The sequence below is a fragment of the Panthera onca genome, chromosome C2 (assembly GCF_046562875.1).
Source record: "Panthera onca isolate mPanOnc1 chromosome C2, mPanOnc1 haplotype 2, whole genome shotgun sequence".
NCBI classification, from domain to species: domain Eukaryota; kingdom Metazoa; phylum Chordata; class Mammalia; order Carnivora; family Felidae; genus Panthera; species Panthera onca.
The window spans coordinates 66,791,294-66,816,024 of NC_138347.1; the positions used below are offsets into that span (position 1 = coordinate 66,791,294).

Here is a 24,731-nt window from a genome sequence, read left to right on the forward strand (position 1 = left end):
AGTTGTTACATTTTTATCTGGTATTAGTACACCCATTCCTGCTTTCTTTGGAGTAATGTTTATATGATGTATCTTTGTCCTTCCTGTTACTTTCAGTCGATCCATGTCAGTGTATTCAAGTGAGTTTCTTGTGCACAGCATATAGTTGAGCAGTTTTTAAGTTCACTCTGCCAATTGTAATTGGTATTTACATTTTATGTAATTATGGTATGTTAGTGCTTAAGTTGCCTATTTTTTGTCTGTTTATTTTATTTTTCATTCATATGTTTTTTACTTGCCTTCCTGTGTGTTAATAGAACATTATTTTAGAATTCCATTTTGATTTATTTATAATTTTTAGTGTATCTCTTTGTATCATTTCACTTTTTAATGGTTTCTGTAGACATTTCATTATGTATAAACAACTTATCAAAATCTGCTATTGCATTTTCTCAGTTTGAATGAAGTATAGACATTTCCTTTCTTTATTTTCCTTTACTTTCCTCATTTTAAATAAGCTCTCCTCTCTCTGTATTTAAAACCACATCAGACTGTTTATAATTTTTTCTTCGGCTATGATAATTTAGGATACTCAAGGGAAGGTGGAAAATATATTGTATTTAACTGTATTTTTACTCTCCCTGTAGTTTTTTTATTCACACTTGATATTCAAAAATGTCTTTGATCTTTTTTCTGTTTAGTGAACTCCTTTTAACCATTCTTTTAGAGTTTGTCTTTTAGTGACAAACTCTTAGTCTTCCTTCATCTAATAATATACTGGTTTCTCCCTTATTCTTAGGGGTTATTTTGGGAGAATATAGAATTCTGTGTTGATAGTTCTTTCCCTAAGCATTTGAACAGTATTCTACTTCCTTTTGGCCCCTGGTTTTCTGGTGAGGAATTTGCCATCATTGGAATATTTTCTCCGATAGTTACGGTTTTATTTCCATTATGCTGCCTTTAAGATATTATCTTTTTCCTCTTTTAGATAATTGGCTATGATCTGTCTTAATTTTATTTATTTGGGTTTATCCTATTTAGTTTTTCTCAGCCTCTTGAGTTTTTTGGGGTTTTTTTGCCAAATTTAGAAGTTTTAGACATGATTTCTTTACTTTTTTCAGTCCCATTTTCTGTTCCTTTTCTTCTGGGGCCCTGATAACATGATTGTTAGATCTTTTATTTTTATCTCACAAGTTTCTGAGTCTTGAAATTTTTTAAAAAACATCTATTTCTGTTTGTTGTTCAGATGGGATAATTTTTATTCTTTTATCTCTGAGTTCACTGAGTCTTTTTTCTGTGCCCTCCATTCTGCTCTTGAGCTTATCCATAGTTTTAAAATTTTCTTGGTTGTATTTTTCAGTAGTAAAATTTGCATTTGGTTTTTATCTCCTGTTTCTTTGCTGACACTTTCCATTTTTTTAATTTCATTTCATTTCATTCATAATTTTTGTTGCATTTTTATGTTAGCTTCTTTTAAATATTTATCAGTGATTTCTAACACCTGTATCATCTTGGTATTGGTATCTTGGTCTTTTTTCATTCAAATTGAGATTTCCTATTTCTTGGTATGATGAAGGATGTTTTATTAAAACTGGTTATTTTGGATATTATGTTATGAAATGGTAGATCTTATTTGAACCTTTTTGGGGTAGGTTTTTTTAACTCTGGCAGTGAAGGACAGATGTCATCTTGTTACTAACAGATGGGAATAGAAATTCAGATTTCCCTGTTGGCCTTTACTATCTTCAGAGATAGAAACACTTTGTAATTGCTGGGTAGGGTATAATTATCACTCCTTATTTTACTTCTACTTTTATCATCCTGATCACAATAGAAGGACCTCATACCTGCTCCCCACGTGGCCTCCACTAACTCAGTTCTTTCATTTAGAAGTTGAAATGTTCTATGAATTTATTTATTTTTTAAAGCTTATTCATTTCTTTTGCGAGAAAGAGCACGCATACGCATGAGCAGGGGAGGGGAAGAGAGAACCCAATGAAGCCTCTGCACTGTCAGTGCAGAGGGCGATGCAGGGCTTGAACCCACGAACCATGAGATCATGACCTTAGCCGAAATCAAGAGTTGGATGCTTAACCGACTGAATCACCCAGGTACCCCAAAATATGCTGTGACTTTAAATGAAGGTAGAAAATGTTATTTCTTTTGCTGTAGCAGAATGAGAATAAGCTTCTCAGACTTGGATTTGCCAGAAATCATGATGTTCTTCCTTATGGAACTATAAAGATTTGGCTTATTTTAAAAATTTGACTTATTTTTGATAGTTTTCCAAATAATTACAATAAATAATTAAAGCAACAAAATGGAGTGAGTTTTTTACTGTCTGGTTAGTTAATGAAGACTGTGTATGAAATTCAACTAAATTTTCAGTTTTCTGTTTAATTTTGTCTCTTGTGTTAGAATTTGAGCTGGCTACAGGTTATCCAATGTTATCAGATTCTATTTCTTAGAGAATTTTTAACTCTTTATTTTTTCTTTTATATGATTTTAGTTTTTCCACTAAAATTCCTCTAAGTATCAGTCTTTGAATCAATATGCTGAGGGAGTCTTAGGGTAGCTGTCTGTTTCTTTCCCTGGGCTGTTGTTGTGGTTCTTTTTATCACCACTGTTAGCTATTTGGGGAGAACTATGCAGCTATATGGCTCTATCTTATTACTAACTTAGTAATTTAGGTTCTTATCCTAAAACTTTAAGTGTAAAATAATGGCATTCATTCAATCACAGAACAGTATTTCATAAATACTGGTCATAGGTTATCTATATTAGAATCACCTAGAACAGTAGTAACTAAACTTTAAGTGTATGTGACTAACCTGGGTATTCCTCATAAAATGTAGTTTCTGATTCTGGGGTAGGGCCTGAGATTTGAATTTCTACTAAGTTTCCAGATGATGTTCATGCTGGTCTATGGACTTCATTTTGAATATCAAGTACTGAGGTTACTTGTTAAAGTATCAGTACATGTTCTGTCCCTTGAATGTGAAAATATGCATTTTAATGAGATTTATTTATAATAAAGATTAAAAATTATTGCTATAATTTAGTAGTTCTTAACTATGGTTGTGCATCAAAACCACCCAGAAAGAGTTTTAAAACAATATTGCTAGATTTACTTCAGAACTGTTGAACTTTCCTCTCTGTGGCATTTGTATTTTTAATATGTAGAATACACCTGATTCTGAGTATCACCAGGTTGTAAAGCATAATTATAAATATTATAGAAGGGACTGGAGCCAGAGTCGTCATGCCTGATAGTAGAGGTTTTACCTAGTATCTGGATACAAAATAAGACTAAAATTGAACTATGTTACAACTTAGGGGAAAAAAGTTTCAAACTTGAAATCTCCCACTTAATTTCATACAGCAAAGTCTCTATAATTTGAAACCACTTAACTTTCTTAAAATATAGTTTTGGCTTGTGTTGACAGTGTTTCTCAAATTAGGATCTATAGGCATAGACTTGGAATTATGAATTTTCCACAATAGTTTCTGATTGTAATATTTTTATTTTTATAATCACATTAATGGAAAGATTCTGAGTGACTTGAACAAACAATTTTATACAAAAATACTGTCGCACAGTTCCCATATATGAAATTAAATTTGCATTTGTGGTTGTGTTGGCACCAAATAGTGTTATTTTAATTGTTATGGATTAATAAAATAATAGAAATAGATTATGCACATGTATTATGTATTCATGCAAAATGATTATAAAAGTATGTAATGATGTACTATGGAATAGAGTTCAAAACTGTTCAAGTATAGACAAGTGGTAGAAGAAAAACATGGAATAAATATATCCCAAATCAAAAGAACTTGTGTAGTCACAAACATATCCATATTGTGAGGTTAATTATTTCTTTTAAAAAAAATCCATCTGTCACATAAACTAATGTCATTAATTTGAATTCTAGATGTAGTTTTATTTGTATTTTGTATTTTTCTATGTATATATAAAAGCCATAAGGATCAGGAATTTATATCTTACTTTATACATAAGTTAAAGAATTTATAAAAGTAAGTGAAAAGTGAAGATAAGCAAAAAACTTTAAAGGTCTGTACATTCTTCAAGCTTTGAAAACATTGATTTTATTTATTTATTATGATTATGTAACACATATATCAAACTATAGAGTTACTTGATTTTTAATATAGTGGCCCTATTTATTTATTGGTTTTTTTAGTTTTTCAAATTTTGGCATCATCTTTATTTTTTAATTTTTAAAACGTTTTAATGTAATTTATTGTCAAGTTGGCTAACATATAGTGTATACAGTATGCTCTTGGTTTTGGGGGTAGATTCCCATGATTCATCGCTTACATACAACACCCAGTGCTCATCCCAACAAGTGCCCTCCTCAATGCCCATCACCCATTTTCCCCTCTCCCTGCTTCCCCCATCAACCTTCAGTTTGTTCTCTGTATTTAACAGTCTCTTATGGTTTGCCTCCCTCTATGTTTGAAACTATTTTTTCCCCTTTCCTTCTCCCATGGCCTTCTGTTAAGTTTCTCAAGTTCCAAATATGAGTGAAAACTTATGATATCTTTCTCTGACTGACTTATTTCACTTGACATAATACCTTCCAATTCCATCCATGTTGTGGCAAATGGCAGGATTTCATTTTTTTCTCATTGCCAAGTAGTATTCCATTGTATATATAAACCACATCTTCTTTATTCATTCCTCAGTTGATGGATATTTAGGCTCTTTCCATAATTTGGTTATTGTTGAAAGTGCTGCTATAAACATTGGGGTATATGTGCCCCTATGAATCAGCACTCATGTATCCCTTGGATAAATTCCTAGTAGTACTATTGCTGGGTTGTAGGGTAGTTCTAATTTTGATATTCTGAGAGTGGCTGCACCACTTTGCATTCCCCCAACAATGCAAGAGGGTTCCCATTTCACCACATCCTTGCCAGCATCTGTTGTTTCCTGAGTTGTTAATTTTAGCCACTCTGACTGGTGTGAGATGGTATCTCAATGTGGATTTGATTTGTATTTCCCTGATGATGAGTGATGTTGAGCATCTTTCCATGTGTTTGTTGGCCATTTGGATGTCTTCTTTGGAAAAGTGTCTATTCATGTCTTCTGCCCATTTCTTCATTGGATTATTTGTTTTTCAGGTGTTGAGTTTGGTAAGTTCTTTATAGATTTTGGATACTAACCCTTTATCCGATATGTCACTTGTGAATATCTTCTCCCATTCCGTCGGTTGCCTTTTAGTTTTGTTGATGGTTTCCTTTCCAGTGCAGAAGCTTTTTATCTTGATGAGGCCCCAATAGTTCATTTTTGCTTTTATTTTTATAATGGCCCAATTTAAATACAGTTTTCTACCTTAGCATTCCTTAATTGCCCTTACTAGAATTAATTCCTCCCTTCTTTGAATCCTTTATAGCAATAGACACACTTTACTTTTATTTTTGTTTACTCGTCTACTTGTCTTATCTCTCCAATTAAATGGCATGTTGTTTTGAGGGGAAAAAGAGTAGATGTGTTGTAATCAAGTACAGTGCTTTTATTTTTTAAGATAATTTATTGTCAAATTGGCTAACATACAGTGTGTAAAGTGTGCTCTTGGTTTTTGGGGTAGATTCCTGTGGTTCATCACTTACATACAACACCCAGTGCTCATACCAACAAGTGCCCTCCTCAATGCCCATCACCCACTTTCCCCTTTCCCCCACCCCCTATCAACCCTAAGTTTGTTCTCTGTATTTAAGAGTCTCTTATGGTTTGCCTCCCTCCCTCTCTGTTTGTAACTATTTTTTTCCCCTTCTCTTAAGTTTCTCAAGACCCACCTATGAGTGAAAACATGTGATATGTGACTTTCTCTGACTGACTTATTTCAGTTAGAATAATACCCTCCAGTTATATCTACGTTCCTGCAAATGGCAGGATTTCATTCTTTCTCATTGCCAAGTAGTATTCCATTGTATATGTAAACCACATCTTCTTTATCCATTCATCAGCTGATGGACATTTAGGCTCTTTCCATAATTTGGTTATTGTTGAAAGCGCTGCTATAAACATTGGGGCATAAGTGCCCCTATGATCAGCACTCCTGTATCCTTTGGATAAATTCCTAGTAATGCTATTGCTGGGTCATAGGGTAGTTCTATTTTTAATTTTTTGAGGAACCTCCACACTGTTTTCCAGAGCAGCTGCACCAATTTGTATTCCCACCAACAGTGCACGAGGGTTCCCATTTCTCCACATCCTCTTCAGCATCTATAGTCTCCTGATTTTTTCATTTTAGCCACTCTGACTGGTGTGAGGTGGTATCTCAGTGTGGTTTTGATTTGTATTTTTCTGATGAGGGGTGACGTTGAACATCTTTTCATGTGTCTGTTGGCCATCTGGATGTCTTCTTTGGAAAAGTGTCTATTCATGTCTTCTGCCAGTGCTTTTTATAAAGATTTATTTAGTGAAATTTGAATTAATGGGTAAATGGATGGAAGGCTAACAATGTCTTAGATGATATACTAGAGAGTATGATAGTGAATATGGATATAGGAATAAGATTATTTTTCCAGGGTTCCTACATAACAGAAAATCTTTCATCTTTCAGGTTATGGTGGTGGAAATACATTACAAGTGAAAGTGTAACTATTAAATATAATAAATTCAATAAGGTATTGATTAGTCACTTATTAGGGTTATCAAATATACAGCATAAGTGTAATCATGCCCTCTCCCTCACCCATGTCAAGCATCTTACATAAATCACATTAGTCTTTTTTGTTGGGTTCAAATAAAGTCTGGGAATCCTGTGAAAAAAATCAGTTGTTTAACCACCACCCATCAGTTGGACATGGGACATAAGATGAAGCCCTTCTGTCATCAAAGGTCTGGTTTCTTGTCATTTAGAATTAGGGGAAAAGTAATACTGGTTCAAAGAATAGTTCTAATCCTGTTTGGGTCTTTTTCATGTATTCCATCATTCTTGTAAAGTTTCTCTATACTGGAATTCTGCCTCTTGCTTCAGCCTTCATTACTGAATCGTGACGCTTTTTAGATTTTTCTTGTTAACCTTGGAAATGACTAGGTCATATTGAAGTTTGCTCTTTATCTACTAGAACTACTAAATTTTTGTTTACTTTTATTAAATTAGTGTTTTTTTCAACTCTGTGATTCAGAAAGGGTAATCTAAATCCTCTTTAAAATGAGTTTCCTTTTTCCACTTACATTGAATTTGAAATAGATCCTTCATTGCCTAGAAACATGACCATCATATTATTTCCTGTGGGACATTATTAAATATCCCTTGGCAATAGCACTTCTAGACTTTAGGTTTTAATCAGACTTGTCCAATATCATATAGGTTACACTTCAATTAGATTGCCAATTAACTGTAAGTACATATATGATAGCAGGATTTCTAGATTTTTGGATGTAATGTGCAAGGTGCTTTTAGCAGAATACTTTTTAATACATTTTGATTTAGAGAGGTAGGCTGTTGAATACTTCAATGAACCAGACTGAGAATATAAATTCAACAGACTGGATGTTTAGTCTTATATAAAAAAGAGGTATGAGATAGAATTTTTGGGGGGATTTACCATTCACATTCCTTTTTTTCCCCCCGTATTGGTCTGCCTGCCTGGCATCAGAATTCTGTCCTGTTCTTCTAACAATTTACCAGCTCTCTTTCTGAGTGAATTCTAGGAAATATGATGATTCAATAATAAGTTCTGACAATGGATAACTATGAACTTACCTCCCTTGTCATTTTAAGAGTGATTAAGGAGCCTGAATAGGCAAAACTAGAGAGTGATACACTGTCAATAGAAGTCTCTGGTAAATTCCCATATTTTATTTATAGGTGTCATGGTTGTGTTGGCTATAGAACAGGTTCCCAGAATTGGTCAGAAAACCTACTGTGAAGATAAAGGCAGAATAAAAAAGCCCAAAGGAATAGTATGGTAGATCTCTGACCTTATAAGTTTTCTTTATACTAATTATACTTTATACTAATTATACTTCTTTATACTAATTAGATTCCAAGCATCTGAATAAATAGTAAATAATTTATGATCTTATATAGACAAAGCTACAAATTCTCTAACTGAAATTTGTTTCCTATGTACTTAATTTCTATTTGAAGTGAATATTACTGAAGAAAAATGACTAGTGTATAAATATGCTAATTTTGCAATCAGATAGGAGTATATTTGAATCCCAGTTTTGCCACTTACTAGGTGTCAGTCCTCTGCAAGTAAAAATAAAAATTCCTGGCCTCAGTTTCCTCTGTGTAAAATAGAAATATTTATCTGTCTTGGAGTGCTCTTTTCAGAATTAGAAACAATATATGTTAATGTCCATGGTAGATACTTATTAAATAGTGGTTATTATTATCATAATTATTTTTAATGATGTACTCTTGTTATATATCCTATATCCTCTGCTAGTAAAAAAATGCTACTTGAGTGTATAGTAAATTTTATTGTTTATATAGCTATCGCTACCTAATAAGTATAAGGAAAATATAATGCTGACCAAATATAAAATTTAGATATTTTAATTGTAATTTTCTTTCTTTCAGAATTACTTACTGTCATCTACCTTTCCAGAGTAAATGGCTCTATGTTGGAACAGAAAGAGGAAATACACATATTGTAAATATTGAATCTTTCATTCTTTCTGGATATGTTATCATGTGGAACAAGGCAATTGAGCTGTAAGTTTGAATTTGAATATCACTTTATTTGGCTTAAATATTTCACATGGTTATGTAAAATATATGTCAAATTACAGAGTTATTTGAAACATTTATAGCTAATTTGTGATTAATTTGTGTGAAAAGTTTAGCTAAAATAATTTGAAACTGTACAGACTTAAAATTATTGTAGTATTAACATATTCTTATTTTAGCCTTTCTGAATACTTAAGAGTTTCTGAATAACTAAGGGTTATGTATGTAAAATTTGATGATAATAAGCTAAGACTCATTCTAAAAGTTATACAGGAAATCATCTCATTTCTTTATTGTCATTCTTAGTATAGCCGCTTCCAATGGGAATGGCAAGTGGATTGTGACCACATTTCATTTTATGTAAAAATAATCATAATCAGTTCACATATTTTTTATTGGTGGTAGCTTATTCTTCATTTGCCTAACATATTGTTCAGAGTTCTAAGGAGAATCAATTTATCAATATTTTTCATGTTTTGACATATGCATCCATTTGGATATGTGGTTAGTGGTAATTACCACTTTGACTTTGGCATTGATATTTAAGTTTATGCACATGTAAAAATGTGAAATTCTCCAAATGTGAAGCTTTGTGGAATTCCAAGTTATCTTTTTGTAGTACATACATGGACAATTTTCCTGGTCACTGTCTCCTGGTCACTTAATCAGGAAAAAATTTTTCTTTAATAAATGTTTATGTTCTGTGCATATTAGGTCCTTAATAAGATATATTTAACTTGAGGCTGGCTCATTCTCTCTCTTGTATAGATATATTCTAAGTTACATAATTAATTCTCCAAAGCTCTGATTAAAACAGCCTATTTTTATGAAGCTTGAGTCTGGTCTTTATGATAAATCTACCATTCCCAATTTTTAATGTTTCAATGTGCCTGTATATTACTTGATAGGAAAGGTTATTACTAATTATGATCTTCTTATAATATTCCTTTTGTATTATGTCCTAATGGGTCTTTTATCAATGGTAATTCTTCATCCCTGATTAGATTAAGAGCTGCTCCAGGGCAGAATCTTTGTTCACTGTTCCTTTCTTTTTCTTCATACTTCGCTTATTTTGGTGCTTTCCAAAGAGTGGTTACTAAGTGATTGATGACACTACTGAAGAGTTACTTTGATAGTTACACTCTACTATTGACTTACAGCTTTCATTCATAATTGGCATGAGCTATTTTACTCATATATATTTTGATGTTCTATATGTGTATTTTAAAAAAATTTATCCTATAGTCAACTATGTCTTCTAAAAATTATTTACTTTTTTAGCTACTTGGGAAAGATTTTCCCACTATAATCTCAGTTCTATAGAAGTGGTAAATAGGGATGAACTTAATGTTTGCTTTCATAATATTGTTTTAGGATATTGATAAAAACATAAATAAACTTGAGAGATTGAATTATAAACTTTTATACAAATTTAACATTAGTACAAATAGTAATAGATGTATCATTTGTGTTTAGTTGAATGATGCTAATTAAGAAGTTTATTATCCAAATATATCAAATATTTCATCACTTTTGCTGTTTTGTTTCCATATTCACATACTTACCAAATACTTTTCATAGTTCATTAGTGATTTCTACTTTACCTGTGTGTATTTATATAGTCTAACTTTTACGATTTCAGGACTAATGATGAATTTAAAAACTGTAAAGGAGGGTAAAATTAGAAGGAACTAAAAATAAGACACTTTTATTTTTCATAGTATGATCTTAGACATGTGATACAGTATCATAATAGAATCTACCATTTATAGAAATATCAAATTTTATAGAGTTGTACATGCCTCTGAAAAATGTCCTGAAATATCCTCAAGAAATTATTAGTAGGCAACATTACCTCTTGAATGTTTCTTGGTTTACATAGACCAAATTTCCAAAAGTGTGTTCCATGCAATTATAGATCCATTGTGATACATATAATTTTAAATGGCAACTGCCAGTCTCCTAGAACGGTCTTTTAACTGCTCTCTACCTCTTCAGATACATTAGAAAATACATGTCACTTCCTGTTAATATGTGTCAAGTGTATGGGACAATAATACAAATATATTTAAAAGATCATTTCAGTAATAGAATTTTAGACACAAGTTTTAACAATACATTTTCTAAGTATAGCAAATGCAGAATTGTCTTTAAGAGATGTGAAATTATTACTAGGTAAGTTCTTACTTGAAATACTTTCCATTCAATGTTATTTTGTAATTTGTTTCTTTTTTTAGTGAAGTCTTTTAATTGTAATTATAGTCAATTCCCATAATTATAAATATTTTGTGCTCCCAAAATGTATGTATTAATTATTTGGAAACTGGAACACATTTTCCGTAGAAACAGTGATGTTTATAGACCCATAAAATAGTAGCATAGAACTAAACTGACATAAAAAAAATTTCTATGGGAAAATGTATTCCAGGTTTGAGCACAAAAATAAATATTTCTGTGGAACAGCCCTGGCTTTTAAAAATATATAACCGGGGCGCCTGGGTGGCTCAGTCGGTTAAGCATCCGACTTCGGCTCAGGTCACTATCTAACAGTTCGTGAGTTCGAGCCCCGCGTCGGGCTCTGTGCTGACAGCTCAGAGCCTGGAGCCTGTTTCAGATTCTGTGTCTCCCTCTCTCTGGACCTCCCCCGTTCATGCTCTGTCTCTCTCTGTCTCAAAAATAAATAAACGTTCGGGGCGCCTGGGTGGCGCAGTCGGTTAAGCGTCCGACTTCAGCCAGGTCACGATCTCGCGGTCCGTGAGTTCGAGCCCCGCGTCGGGCTCTGGGCTGACAGCTCGGAGCCTGGAGCCTGTTTCCGATTCTGTGTCTCCCTCTCTCTCTGCCCCTCCCCCGTTCATGCTCTGTCTCTCTCTGTCCCAAAAATAAATAAAAAACGTTGAAAAAAAATTTTTTTAAAAATAAATAAACGTTAAAAATATATAACCTATTTTTTTCTACATATGGTTAAAATTTGAGCATGAAATTCAGAATTAAATAATAAATGTAAGACTTGTGTTTAACAATCACTCAAACATGTTTATTGTACACTACGATATGCTCTGTACTGGAAACAACTATGAACTGGGAAGACATAGTTACTGTCCTCTTGGGGCTTTTAGTCTAATAAAGGTGAGATTAATTAAAAAGGCAATTCCAATATATTGGAAATAAAATGTGGCAATTCCATAAGAAGGACACCTAACATGGGGTCTCAGAGAAGTGTCTGTGAAGGAAGTTACATCTATGTTGCTATCTGACAGGATGAGAATTTCAGTTGAGTGAAGAATTGGGAGACAGGGGTGGAAGTACTCTAGGAGGAGGGGATAGAAAGTTTAAAGGGTGGAATTTGAGAGAGTTTTTGTTCCATGCACAGGAATTTTAAGTAGTTTAGTTGGTTGTAATACCTGGGAGAGAGGATGACAAAGGAGAAGTAATCAGGGGATATAATATGAAAGGCTTTTTAAGGCAGTTTGAGAAGTTTGGACTTCTAAGGCCAAGGGCTAGATTTTGAAGGGCTTTATGCAGAGAGTTGACTTGATTAAATATGCATTTAGGAAGACTACTCTGAAGGCAGATATGAAGAAATGATTAAAGAGAGAAAGACTGTATTCTAGGTAAACATTATGATTGATTTAGGAGTGGAGATAAGCTGTCATAATTAAATGAATAGAAGATAGAAGAGGCCAGACTTGGGTATTATGGAAGGATCTAAGAACAATGAGAAGAATTAAGAGATGTTAGGCTTGAGCCACTGTGTAGGTAAGGGTGCCATTTAGTGAATAAAGTAGGAGATTGAGTAAGTTGGGAGTAAAATAATTTTAGGTTCAATTAGGTTCAATTTTATGTTCAATTTTAGGTAGGTTGAGTTGTATGTGTTTGTAAGACATTCAAAATGATATGAAGTGGGATATATGGATCTGAAGGTAATGAGATCTGAATTTATGGTCATTGAAACCATGAAAAAAGATGAGATTGTGTATGAAGAGTATATAGAAAACAGGTAGCAAACTAGCAGACACTCAACCAATTCTGACTCACAGATATGTTTTGTTTGGCTACCAGAGTTTTAAGTATGTTCTGAGTTATTTGTAATATTTGAAAATTGGTAGAGTAGAAATAAAAAGTTGTACTTCCAGATTTTCATGAAAATTCATGATGAGACAATTCTAGTTCAGTATTGTTGTCATGGCAGTCAATAATCAATCCACCTTTTGTAGGTGGATAATGTGCTATCCAGTTGGCACAGTTCTCATTCAGCCTATTTAATTCATTTGCAAATCTTGCCTGGCTCCTGTGCATTCTTGAATTCATGACCATATATAACATGGGAATAGATGACAGACAAGGGCAGAATGAAAAGGAATATCAATATTTAAGATATAGAAAGAGAAAGAAAGTCCACAAAGGAAACTATTAAGAAGCTATCATGGTGAATGGGAGGAAGATAAATAAATAGGGATACCTAGAAATATTATTGGGCATTATTTAGATAGATATTACATGACTTTAAGGTCATTGATAATTCTATCTAAAGTAATTTTTGTAGGATTTACAGAATCTAGAGTACACCAATGCTTTATGGCTATAAGTTTTTCAAGGAATGCTTGATGGTTTTTGGAGGTACAATGTCAGGGGAAAAGTCAGAAAAAACATATCAAAATGTTAGTAGTCATTATATTTAGGCAGTGAAATAATATGAGAGTTTTTTTTCTTTTGACTATTAGTGTCTTCTAAGTTTGGCTTTCTTTCTTTCTTTCTTTCTTTCTTTCTTTCTTTCTTTCTTTCTTTCTTTCAACCAATAATATATCTTCTATAGTATGAAAAAGTAAATACAAACAACTGAAGTTTAATGCTAGATTATTTTCTGAACTTGAGTGTTTAACAGAGTTTGAGAGTCTAAATGGTAGAGTCTTGCATGTGGCCTTAGTAGTGTTTCTTAAAGTATATTTCAGTGATTGCCTTAATATGGTCAATGAGGAAGGATCCTATGAACCAACACTTTTGGAAAATATCAAAGATTTGTAATATTCACTTGCAAATTATGGCTTTAAGAAGTTTTATAGAAGAAAAAAATATGTAACTATGTTTAATTCAGGGTTTCCCAAACTTTTTAAATATGGAACACTCTTTAAGTGAAATAACTTATATATTTACTAGTTAATCATAGAGTACACTTTGTTATTTGCTGTTCCAATCAAACCCAAGAGACAGGGGTATGTAGTTTGTTGGATATTATTAATTTCCAAAGGATAATTGAAGGACATTGTCCTTATCAGAGGCACTTATACTCTAATAAAACACTACATTTAGAATGCAAATAGTAACTCTGGTTCCCAATTATTCCATTGATTTACAGCAGTCATAATGCATACTGTTCATTGAGTGCTTAACATGTTTTGCCATTATATTAGGTGATATATTCTAATTTTCCATTTTTAGAAAAACTATTTCCATTTTTAGATAATGAGATTTAGGATAAAACCAGTAACAAAATATCTAATAAATCTGTATTTATTCCTCTGAGTCACTGTGGGGAGTCGGTATCTAGGGAACCTAGAGTTACTTAATTTGTCAGTTTTCTCTGATTCCAACAAGTTTTTAAAATTTAATTTTCTTTACTATTTTGTGAAGAATCTTTGATGGTTTTAATGTGTGCATAAGAAATAAATTAGAATTATGTCAATATAATCATAATAGAATTAGTCTGGCACAAATAGGCTGTTGAAGAAAGGATGTGGAAAAATGAGCAGTAACAAATCTATGGTCATATCAGGTCATATTATATTTAACCATGACATAATCATATTTAACAGTATGTTAAAATAAGGAACACAAAAGAAACATGCTAGATATCAGAGTAGAATAAATTTAAAGTCAGATTTACAGAGCATAGGTCCTTTTAACAATATGCACTTAGACACATAGTTACCTGTTATTGCTTACCCTAGGTAACAAATAAGTAAGACGTAACCAGTGAACTATGTTTCCTCAGTTTGTCAGTTTTCTGTAATCTGGCTATCACTAGAGAGAGTTTCTTTGTAAATCAAAGGAGATACTAAAATTTTCTTAGGAGCAAAATTAGAGATTTTATGTCAAAAGAAATTGTAAATCAGTTATATACTTTGCAATTTGGTTGCAAGGATTTACAGCATTAGCCTTATGGCTGTGTAAGTTTTCTTTCTTGTGTAACTAAAAGTTCAATTTTAAATTTTCGGAGGTCCAGATAAGGCAACAAACATAAAAATTCCCAGTCCATAAATCCATACTTTTATGAAAAGGCATCATCTTGATTATTCATAATTTTCCTTTGATAATGAGGAAATAAAGTTGATAACATGAAAATATCTAAAGCATCGCTTTCATTATTAATATTGTCCCTTCGAGTATTTAATTTTTGTGCTATAGAAATAAAGAATCCTAGGGTACCTGGGTGGCTCAGTCGGTTAAGCATCTGACTTCAGCTCAGGTCATGATCTCATGGTTTGTGAGTTTGAGATCCACATTGGGTCTGTCTGCAGCACAAAGCCTGCTTTGGATCCTCTGTCCCCTTCTCTCTCTGCCCCTCCCCTGGTTGTGCTTGCTCTCTCAAAAATAAATAAACATTTAAAACAAAAAAGAAATGAAGAACCCTATTGTTATATGGATCTATGTTCTTAAACCTGATTTTAAAAAAAATTACACCTATTTTAACAGAGTTACTAGGAGAAAGATAGTCTTCAAGAAAAACAACCAAATTTCAAATGAATAACTCTCAGATTATTAAGAGTGTATTCTAGTATAATTTCTTTGTTCCAGTCTCTAATGGTAAGGTGTTTTAATTTTTATTTTTTAATTACTATTTTGAATTAATTTAACAGATCCACAAAGACTCATCCAGGTCCAGTTGTACATTTAAGTGATAGCCCAAGAGATGAAGGGAAAGTGAGTATTACAATACCATTATTCTTGCATTTATTTTCCTCATTCTTGAATGAAGGTGTTTCTTGTTCTTATTTTGTTCCTAACTTGTAGCACAGTTCATAGCATTCAGTGTTTTCTAAAATTAAAATATGTTGAATGAATGAATGAGCAAATAAATGAATGAATGAATGAATTGTTCACAATAATGGTCCCAAATTAAGTCTCTTTTTTCACCTAGAGTTAAAGTTGATATTTAATTCTAGAATTTTGAGGAAGGTATGGGACATGTGGAACAACTTCCATTTTCAAATATTCTGTGCTGGAACTTAACAATTTGATTATCAATATCATTAATCATAGGCCTCTGCTATTCAGTTTTGGTAATGATACATGACCAATATTAAATAATCATAAATTAGCCAATCTTGATTTTATAAATAGGTAATTATATAGAAAATTTTCTCAGGTTATAGAAATAATCCTTATTCATTTTGATCATTCATAATTTTCATTTTGAGGAAACAAAGTTGATAACATGAAAAGATCTAAAGCATCACTTTCATCATAAATATTCCTTCTTCAATAATATATTTTTTGCTAAATACCATAGAAAACACCTGTATAAATTAGTTAGTATAGGTTTTCTTCTTTGTTTATTTTTAAATGATAGAAAGTGAATTTGTCTAATAAATATTGAGCCTGCAAGTCAAGTTTGCCTGATGGTAATAGAAAGAACATTGGATTTCTTCAAATTGATCCATTAATACACTATAATTCCAATCAGGTGTCATCAGAATTTACTTATTTTTAAGGAAATTATTCTAAAATTCGTAAGAAAGTATTTTTCTCCAGATCCTCACCAACACTTGTTATTTCTTCTGTTTTTTATTTCAGCCACTCTAACAAGTGTAAGGTGACAATCTCATTGTGGTTTTTATTTGCATTTTCTTGATGATGAGTGATGTTGTGCATCTTTTCATGTGTCTGTTGGTCATCTGTATGTCTTATTTGGAAAAATGTCTATTCAGGGCCTCTGCCCGTTTTTTAATTGGATTATTTGGGGGTTTTTTTGGTGTTGTATAAGTTCTTAATATATTTTGGATATTAACCCCTTATTGCATATATCATTTGCAAATATCTTTTCCCATTCAGTAGGTTGTCTTTTTGTTTTATTAATGGTTTCCTTCGCTGTGCAAAACCTTTTATTTTGGTGTAGTCCCACTAGCTTAATTTTGCTTTTGTTTTCCTTGCATGAAGAGACATATCTGGAAAAATATTTCTACAGCTGATGTCTAAGAAGTTACCACCCATTTTTTCTTCTAGGAGTTTTATGGTTTCAGGTCTCATATTTAGGTCTTTAATCCATTTTTGAGTTTATTTTTGTGTATAGTATAAGAAAGCAGTACATTTTCATTCTTTTGCATGTAGCTGTCTAGTTTTCTAAGCACTGTGCTCCTTTGGCAGCACATATATTAAAATCACAGAGAAGATTGGAATGGCCCCTGGGCAAGGATGACATGCAACTTAGTTTTCCCAGCATCATATGTTGAAGACACTGTCTTTTCTCCATTATATATTCTTGCCTCCTTTATTATAGATTAATTGACCATATAAGCATGGGTTTATTTTTGGGCTCTCTAATCTGTTCCATTGATCTATGTGTCTGTTCTTATACCAGTACCATGCTGTTTTGATTACTACAGTTTTATAGTGTATCTTGAATTCTGGAATTGTGATACCTCTAGCTTTGTACACAGTTTCTGGGAATGCAAATTGGTGCAGCCACTGTGGAAAACAGTATAGAAGTTCCTCAAAAAATTAAAAATAGAAATACCATATGATCTAATAATTACAGTACTGGATATTTTCCAAAGAAAACAACAACAACAACAACAACAACAACAACAACAACACCCCCATTTATTTGAAAAGATATATGCACCCCTGTGTTTAATGCAGCATTGTTTTTTTTTTTAATTTTTTTTAACGTTTATTTATTTTTGAGACAGAGAGAGACAGAGCATGAACGGGGGAGGGGCAGAGAGAGAGGGAGACACAGAACCAGAAGCAGGCTCCAGGCTCTGAGCCATCAGCCCAGAGCCCAACGCGAGGCTCGAACTCACGGACCGCAAGATCATGACCTGAGCTGAAGTCGGATGCTTAACCAACTGAGCCACCCAGGCGCCCCAATGCAGCATTGTTAACAATGGCAAACATATGGTAGCAACCCATGTGTTCATCCATAGATGGATGAGTAAAGAAGATGTGGTATATATACACAATAAAATATTACTCAGCCATAAAAAAGAATGAGATCTTGCCATTTGCAACAATATGGATGGACCTGGAGGGTATGATGCTTAGTGAAATAAGAGAAAGACAAATACCATATGATTTCACTCATATGTGGAATTTAAGAAACAAAACAAATGAACAATGAGAAAAAAAGACAAGCAAAAAAAACCAGACTCTTACATATAGAGACAAACCCATGGTTGCCAGAGGGGAGGTGGTTAGGGAGAAGGGTAAAATAGATAAATGGAAGAACAAAATTGTTGAATCATTATATGGTACACCTGAAACTAATATAACACTATATATTATACTTCAGTTAAGAAGAAAATAAAATTAGTAACTATAAATTTTAAAAAAGGAAAATATTTAAAATATTTTTAAAATTTTTACCTCAATTTTTTATTTAAATTCTGGTTAGTTAACAAACATTTTAATATTAGTTTCACATACTGAGATACCACTGGTCAGATACCACACTGGTCAGAGTGGCTAAAAAGAACAAATCAGGAGACTATAGATGTTGGAGAGGATGTGGAGAAACGGGAACCCTCTTGCACTGTTGGTGGGAATGCAAACTGGCGCAGCCACTCTGGAAAACAGTGTGGAGATTCCTCAGAAAATTAAAAATAGATCTCCCCTATGACCCAGTAATAGCACTGCTAGGAATTTACCCAACGGATACAGGAGTGCTGATGCATAGGGGCACTCGTACCCCAATGTTTATAGCAGCACTTTCAACAATAGTCAAATTGTGGAAAAAGCCTAAATGTCCATCAGCTGATGAATGGATAAAGAAGATGTGGTTTATATACACAATGGAATACTACTTGGCAATGAGAAAGAATGAAATCTGGCCATTTGTAGCAATATGGATGGAACTGGAGAGTGTTATGCTAAGTGAAATAAGTCAGGCAGAGAAAGACAGATACCATATGTTTTCACTCATATGTGGATGCTGAGAAACTTAACAGAAGACCAGGGGGAAGGGAAAGGGGGGGAAAAAGTTACAGGGAGGGAGGGAGGGAAACCATAAGAGACTCTTAAATACTGAGAACAAACTGAGGGTTGATGGGGAGTGGGGGAGAGGAGAAAGTGGTTGATGGGCACTGAGGAGGGCACCTGTTGGGATGAGCACTGGGTGTTGTATGGAAACCAGTTTGACAATAAATTACATATAAAAAATAATGAAAATAAATAAACTTAATAAAATGAAAAAAAATAAAGTTTAATAGACTAGAAAAAATATTAGTTTCAGGTATAGAATTTAGTGATTCATCACTTACATACAACTCCCAGTGCTCATCACAGCAAGTGCCCTCCTTAATGCCCATCATCCATTTAACTCATCCCCCACTGCCACCTCCCCTTCCAGTAACCTTTAGTTTGTTCTCTATAGTTAAATCTGTTTTCTGGTTTGCCTCTCTTTTTTTTAATCCCCCTATGTTCATCTGTTTTGTTTCTTAAATTCCACATATGACTGAAATCATATGGTATTTGTCTTTCTTTGACTTATATTGCTTAGCATAATACTTTCTAGCTCCAACCTGTGTTATTACAAATGGCAAGATTTCATTCTTCTTTATGGCTGAGGAATATCCCACTTGGCATCATAGGGTGTTGCCTCTTACCTCTAAAGAACAGCACTTGGCTGCTGTGAGAAGGAAATATCCTCACTTAAGTACTAGGGAAATGGAATATCCCATTTTTCCACATCAGACTGGCAAAATATTAAAAATTAAAAATAATATCAGGTAATGGAAAACATCACCCCCCCCACACACACATACATACCACATCTTCTTTAGCCATTCATCAGTCGGTGGACATTTGGGTTCTTTCCATAATTTGGCTATTGTTAAAAAGTAATACAATACATTGTGATATTGGTACAGGGGGATACAAAAAGACCAATAGATGTAAATGGATATTCCAGAAATGGTTCAGACTTTTGGGGTAATTTTTGGATATTTTAGAGAAGATGTTTTAGGACATAAAAAACTATTGAATAAATGGTGATGGACAATTGGATATCCATTTTGAAAAAAAAAAGTAACGTCTCTCTACCTTACTCCATTCACAGAAGTAAATTCCAGATGGAGAAAATACATAAACATTAAAATCACAACTCAGAAAGTTTTAGAAGAAACTATAGGAAATGAGTTGTTACTGTAAAGTAGAGACATCCTTAGGAAAGACATAAAACCTAAAAGCTTTAAGGAATGTACCATAACAAGACAATCATGATAAGAGATAGGCAATAAAGAGGGAGATATTTGCTACGTATAGTAGGCAGATAATGAACATGCAAAATATATAAAAAACTTGTACCATATCCTCATCTTTCATAATAGGAAATCAATATGTGTAATTAATATATCAAGAAATTGAAATATAAATATATTTAGAAATATGAGAGTAAGTTTACTAGAAAAGGCAGTTATAAGAGTTGAAAATGTGTTGCCTCTTACCTCTAAAGAACAGAGTTTGGCTGCTGTGTGAAGGAAATATCCTCACTTATAAGTACTAGGGAAATGCAATATCCCATTTTTTCTACATCAGACTGGCAAAATATTAAAAATTAAAAATAATATCAGGTAATGGAAAATATTAATAATGAATAATGGACACCTAAATACAGCTCTAGTAGGTATATATACCAATATGGGCAATCTGGCATTATCACCATTTAAAACATGTATTCATTATGACTTAGAAAATTCATTTCAGAGGTCTATCCTATTTATATTACCAAGGGCCAAAATATTGAAAACAGAATAAAGTTCAATTAATAGAAAATGGAATAAATGTATGCCAATATATCCATATTATAGAATGCTGTACTGATATGGAAAGTTCTTTAAGCCATGTTTTAAAAATAAAAGTTGAAGAACAATAAGTGCAGTATAAGGCCACTTGAATAATGCATTTGTGTTTTTATTATATATTCAAATACCCAAGAAAAAAGGCCTGAAAGTATATGTACAAATCTGGGGAGGATACTGGAGATTGGAACTGGGGAAAGTGATCAAAGGTATTGATAGTCCCCTTTGTTCATATTTTTATGAATATAATGTGTGTTAAGTAATTAAAAATTAAAAGGGATGAGAAATAAATTAGTATTAATGTCAGAAAACTACATGTTTGAAATCTTGAATAAATCATTTGACTTTTTTTAAAAGCTTGTTTATTTTGAGAGAAAGAGCACTAATGACTGCATGTGCAAGCAGGGGAGGGGCAGAGAGAGAGAGCGAGAGAGAGAATCTCTCCATTTGTCAGTGCAGAACCTGCCACAGGACTCAATCCTGCAAACTGCGATTTCATGACCAGAGCTGAAATCAAGAGTGAGATGCTTAACCAACTGAGCCACCCAGGTGCCCCCAAATTGTTTGACTTCTTGTACATTAGTTCTTCCATCAACAGCCTTTTGACACATAGAGGTTTTTTCTTATTTTAATGTATTGGATTTTATCAGTCTTTTCATTTGTTTCTTGCATTTTGTATCTTACTCAGTAAATCATTTCTTCCTGTGGGAAAATATCATCCTTGTTTTAAAACAGAAGGTCAGTTTTAAGGCTTTCCATTTCACGATTAGATTTTAACTTAAATATAATTTATTTTATATTGGTTTGAAATAAGGGATATGTCTGTTTTTACAGATAAATAATTCATTTATTGAATAGTTAATTTAGTTACTAATTTATAAGGACATATCACTCACATATGAAATTCCCATGCTTGAATGGATCTTTTTTCTGGACTTTTCCTCTGTTGCATTGATATATTTATTTATTAGTGTAGTATTACTACATTTTATTAGTAATAATACCTTTACAAAACATCTTGTTATCTGGTAGGTCCTCCACCTCTTCCTTCTCTATCTTGGCTTTTTCTGAACATTTATTGTACTATATACACTGCAGAATCAGTTTCTAAAACTCTATGTAAATGTCTCCTGGGATTTTGTTTGTAATTTGAACATACCGATTAGAAAAAATTTACTTAAGATATGAATGTTCCAACTATAAACATAGTGTTTCCTTTAGCCTTCTTTTTTTCTATATAGCTTTATAACTTTTTCCACAAAATTCATATGTATATCTTTTGTTAGATTAATTCTAAGTACTTTATAGATTTTATTGTTTCTGTGAATTAATTTTCTTAAAAATTAATTTTAAGTCATTTTAGTGCATAAAATATTGATTTTGTTATTTTGTGTTCATTGTGTCACCTAATGTTTTGTTTTTAATGGCTGTCCTTAGATTACCTGGAATATGCTATGTATAAAAGCATAGCAAACATAGACAAATTTTGTTTCTTCCTTTCTAATATTTATATATTTTTATATACATATTTGTTTTGTTGGATAGGAACCCAGTGGAGGTGAATATAAATGGCTTTAATGGGAACTTTCTTTTGTTTCCAACTGCAAAAGAAATATCTTCCAAGATTTCAAAATTAAGATGTTTGCTACAGGTTTTTGGTTGATTGCTTTTGGTTGATTTCCAATATTCAAAGAGTTTTAAATTATAAACAGTGTTGAATTTTTTGGATGCGTTTCTACATGCATTGAGATATGTTTTGTGCTAATCTCAGTCTATTGATAAGGATGCTATATAGGATCTAGAAATACCTGGGGACACTAGCTGGACCTGAACCAGCTCTCATCAACATTTCCTTTTTCAGAGCCAGTGTTGTGGCTAGACCAGCCCTTGTGGTTTTTTTTAATGGTCAAGATACCCCTCAGCAACAATCATCAGGGAACTTTGAAAAACAAGATTATTGTTCATGAGTCCTAGAGGGTACACAACATGGTTGGGGCCATTCAGTGAAGTCATAGGTAGAGAAAGAGAGAGTGCATGTACCTGGGGTTCTGATTTTATTGAGGATGGAATGCCTAGGGTTTCACATGTTCACTTTATTTGTGAAATAAAACAGAAGAGTGGGAATTTAAGTGTGGGAAAGGAAAAGTAAGCTGTCAATAAAATTGTCAGTTTATCTGTGTCAACCAGAGCTTTCTAAAAAAGGGGAACTTCATGGGTGGGGTATCCTGGCTCTTTATTTAGTCATGTAGCTTGCAATGTGTTTCTTCAAGATGGATGTCTGAAGTGAATGCCCCAGCAATCAAAAGTTTAATGTCAGACACTTATATTACAAAAAAAAGAAAGCTATCATGTACTTATACTACAAGATGAGTATTCCTTAAATTGTTAATTTGTTGAAATATTAATAGATTTTCTAATTAAAAACATTTACATTTCTGGGATAAATTCAACCTGGAAGGGACAATTTTCCACAGAGGCTTTGTGATGAGGTGAAAGAAGGAACACATTACTGATGTTAAGTGTTATACTGAAACAGCATAGTATTGTGGAATCAGAAAACAGACCATCCTCTCTCTGAGATATTATTTACTAAAGAAACTGTGCATTAGTGTATCAAATCGAAGAGGGTGCCCTTGAACTGAGAGATGCTTATATTGGGCATAATACTGTATACATTTCCTTGAATTCTCTCAGGCCTGTCTGTATTCCCAAATCATGACTGTTTGCTCCATCTCTGTTTTGGCAAAATTAATCAGTTTTATACAGTACTGTTTCCTTAAGTAGACTGGCTATGCCAAGTCTTAGCTTCTCCCTTTAATTCTGGATTCAGATAATATACCATACTATAAGATATGATATCTGGCTTTCCTACCAGCTACCAAAGGAGTCAAATGACAAGACTCTGAAATGAGGGGGTATTAACTTCCCATGGAGAAAACCTTGACCAATATTAGACAAGACACAGAAATAAATTCTCCTTTCCTTCCTCTCTGTGGTTGGGCTATTCTGAATTATGGTTTTTCCACATAGACTGTTAGAGACATCTAGCAAGGCCAAACATATATACATGCTGAGTGATTGGCTGTGTCTCTTTGTCTTCTCCCATAAAGTAGTGATTAGTGTGATAATGTATCATCTTACTTTTACGTCTTTGCTTTACTTCACTTTTCCTTTATTATTACAGCCCTGAGATTGCAATTCTCTATGAAACATTAGCACTTAAGCCTAGCCTCAGGCTGTTTTCCACAGAACCCTGGTTAAGACAATAATTATCAGAATTGTTCTAGATCAGGGATTGGAAGCTAGAGCCAATGGGACAAATCTCGCTTGAGGTCTTGTTTTTATAAAACGTTTTTTTGGGACACAGCCATGCTAACCATTGTCTGTGGTTGCTTTCTTACCACAAGAGTACAGCCAAGGAGTTGTGACAGAGCTGTAAGGCCTGTGAAGCCTAAACTATTTACTGTCTATCCCTTCACATAAAAAGTTTGCTGCCTCCTGTTCTAGATTGTAGACCCTCAGGATAGGAGTTTGGGTTTGAACTGTCTCCAATTTAAAATCAAAGAACCCACTGAAGGTGCCAAATGAAGTGGTATTAAACTTTATTATGCAGTGACATCATAATTACTTAAACATCCTCATATGAATAATTGGTAAAGGGGCTGATGGAAAGGTAAGACAGTAGGATTTAAAGTACTTGTTGTGTTTAACTGATAAAGAACAAGGATGACTATAATGATGATGGAAAAAAAACAGCTTCCTTTGATGCCCCTTGTATTATTTTCTATTTTGATGTAAATTACCACAAATTTAGTAGTTTGAAACAACACAAATGTATTATCTTATAGTTCTGTAGGCCAGAAGTCCAATACAGGTCTCACTGAGTTAAAATCAAGACATTAGCAGGGTTGCATTCCTTTTTGCTAGCTCTAGAGGAGAATCTATTTTCTTGCCTTTTTAACCTTTTATAAACTGTACACATTTCTAGGCTTAAATCTCCCTTCCTCCATATTCAAAGATA

General features: G+C 33.0%; 1 protein-coding gene and 1 pseudogene across 10 annotated transcripts in view; both read left to right on the plus strand.

Moving 5' to 3' along the window:
- The window catches only part of STXBP5L (syntaxin binding protein 5L), a 380,897-nt gene that overhangs the window by 124,618 nt on the left and 231,548 nt on the right, over positions 1-24,731 (plus strand). For all 10 annotated transcript variants that reach the window (XM_060639858.3, XM_060639856.3, XM_060639862.3 and 7 more), the window contains exons 6-7: positions 8,547-8,681; positions 15,551-15,614. In XM_060639858.3, the coding sequence (XP_060495841.3) occupies positions 8,547-8,681; positions 15,551-15,614 (199 nt within the window). The remainder of the gene's footprint in view (positions 1-8,546; positions 8,682-15,550; positions 15,615-24,731) is intronic.
- LOC132684453 (U6 spliceosomal RNA) lies at positions 17,043-17,140 on the plus strand (annotated as a pseudogene).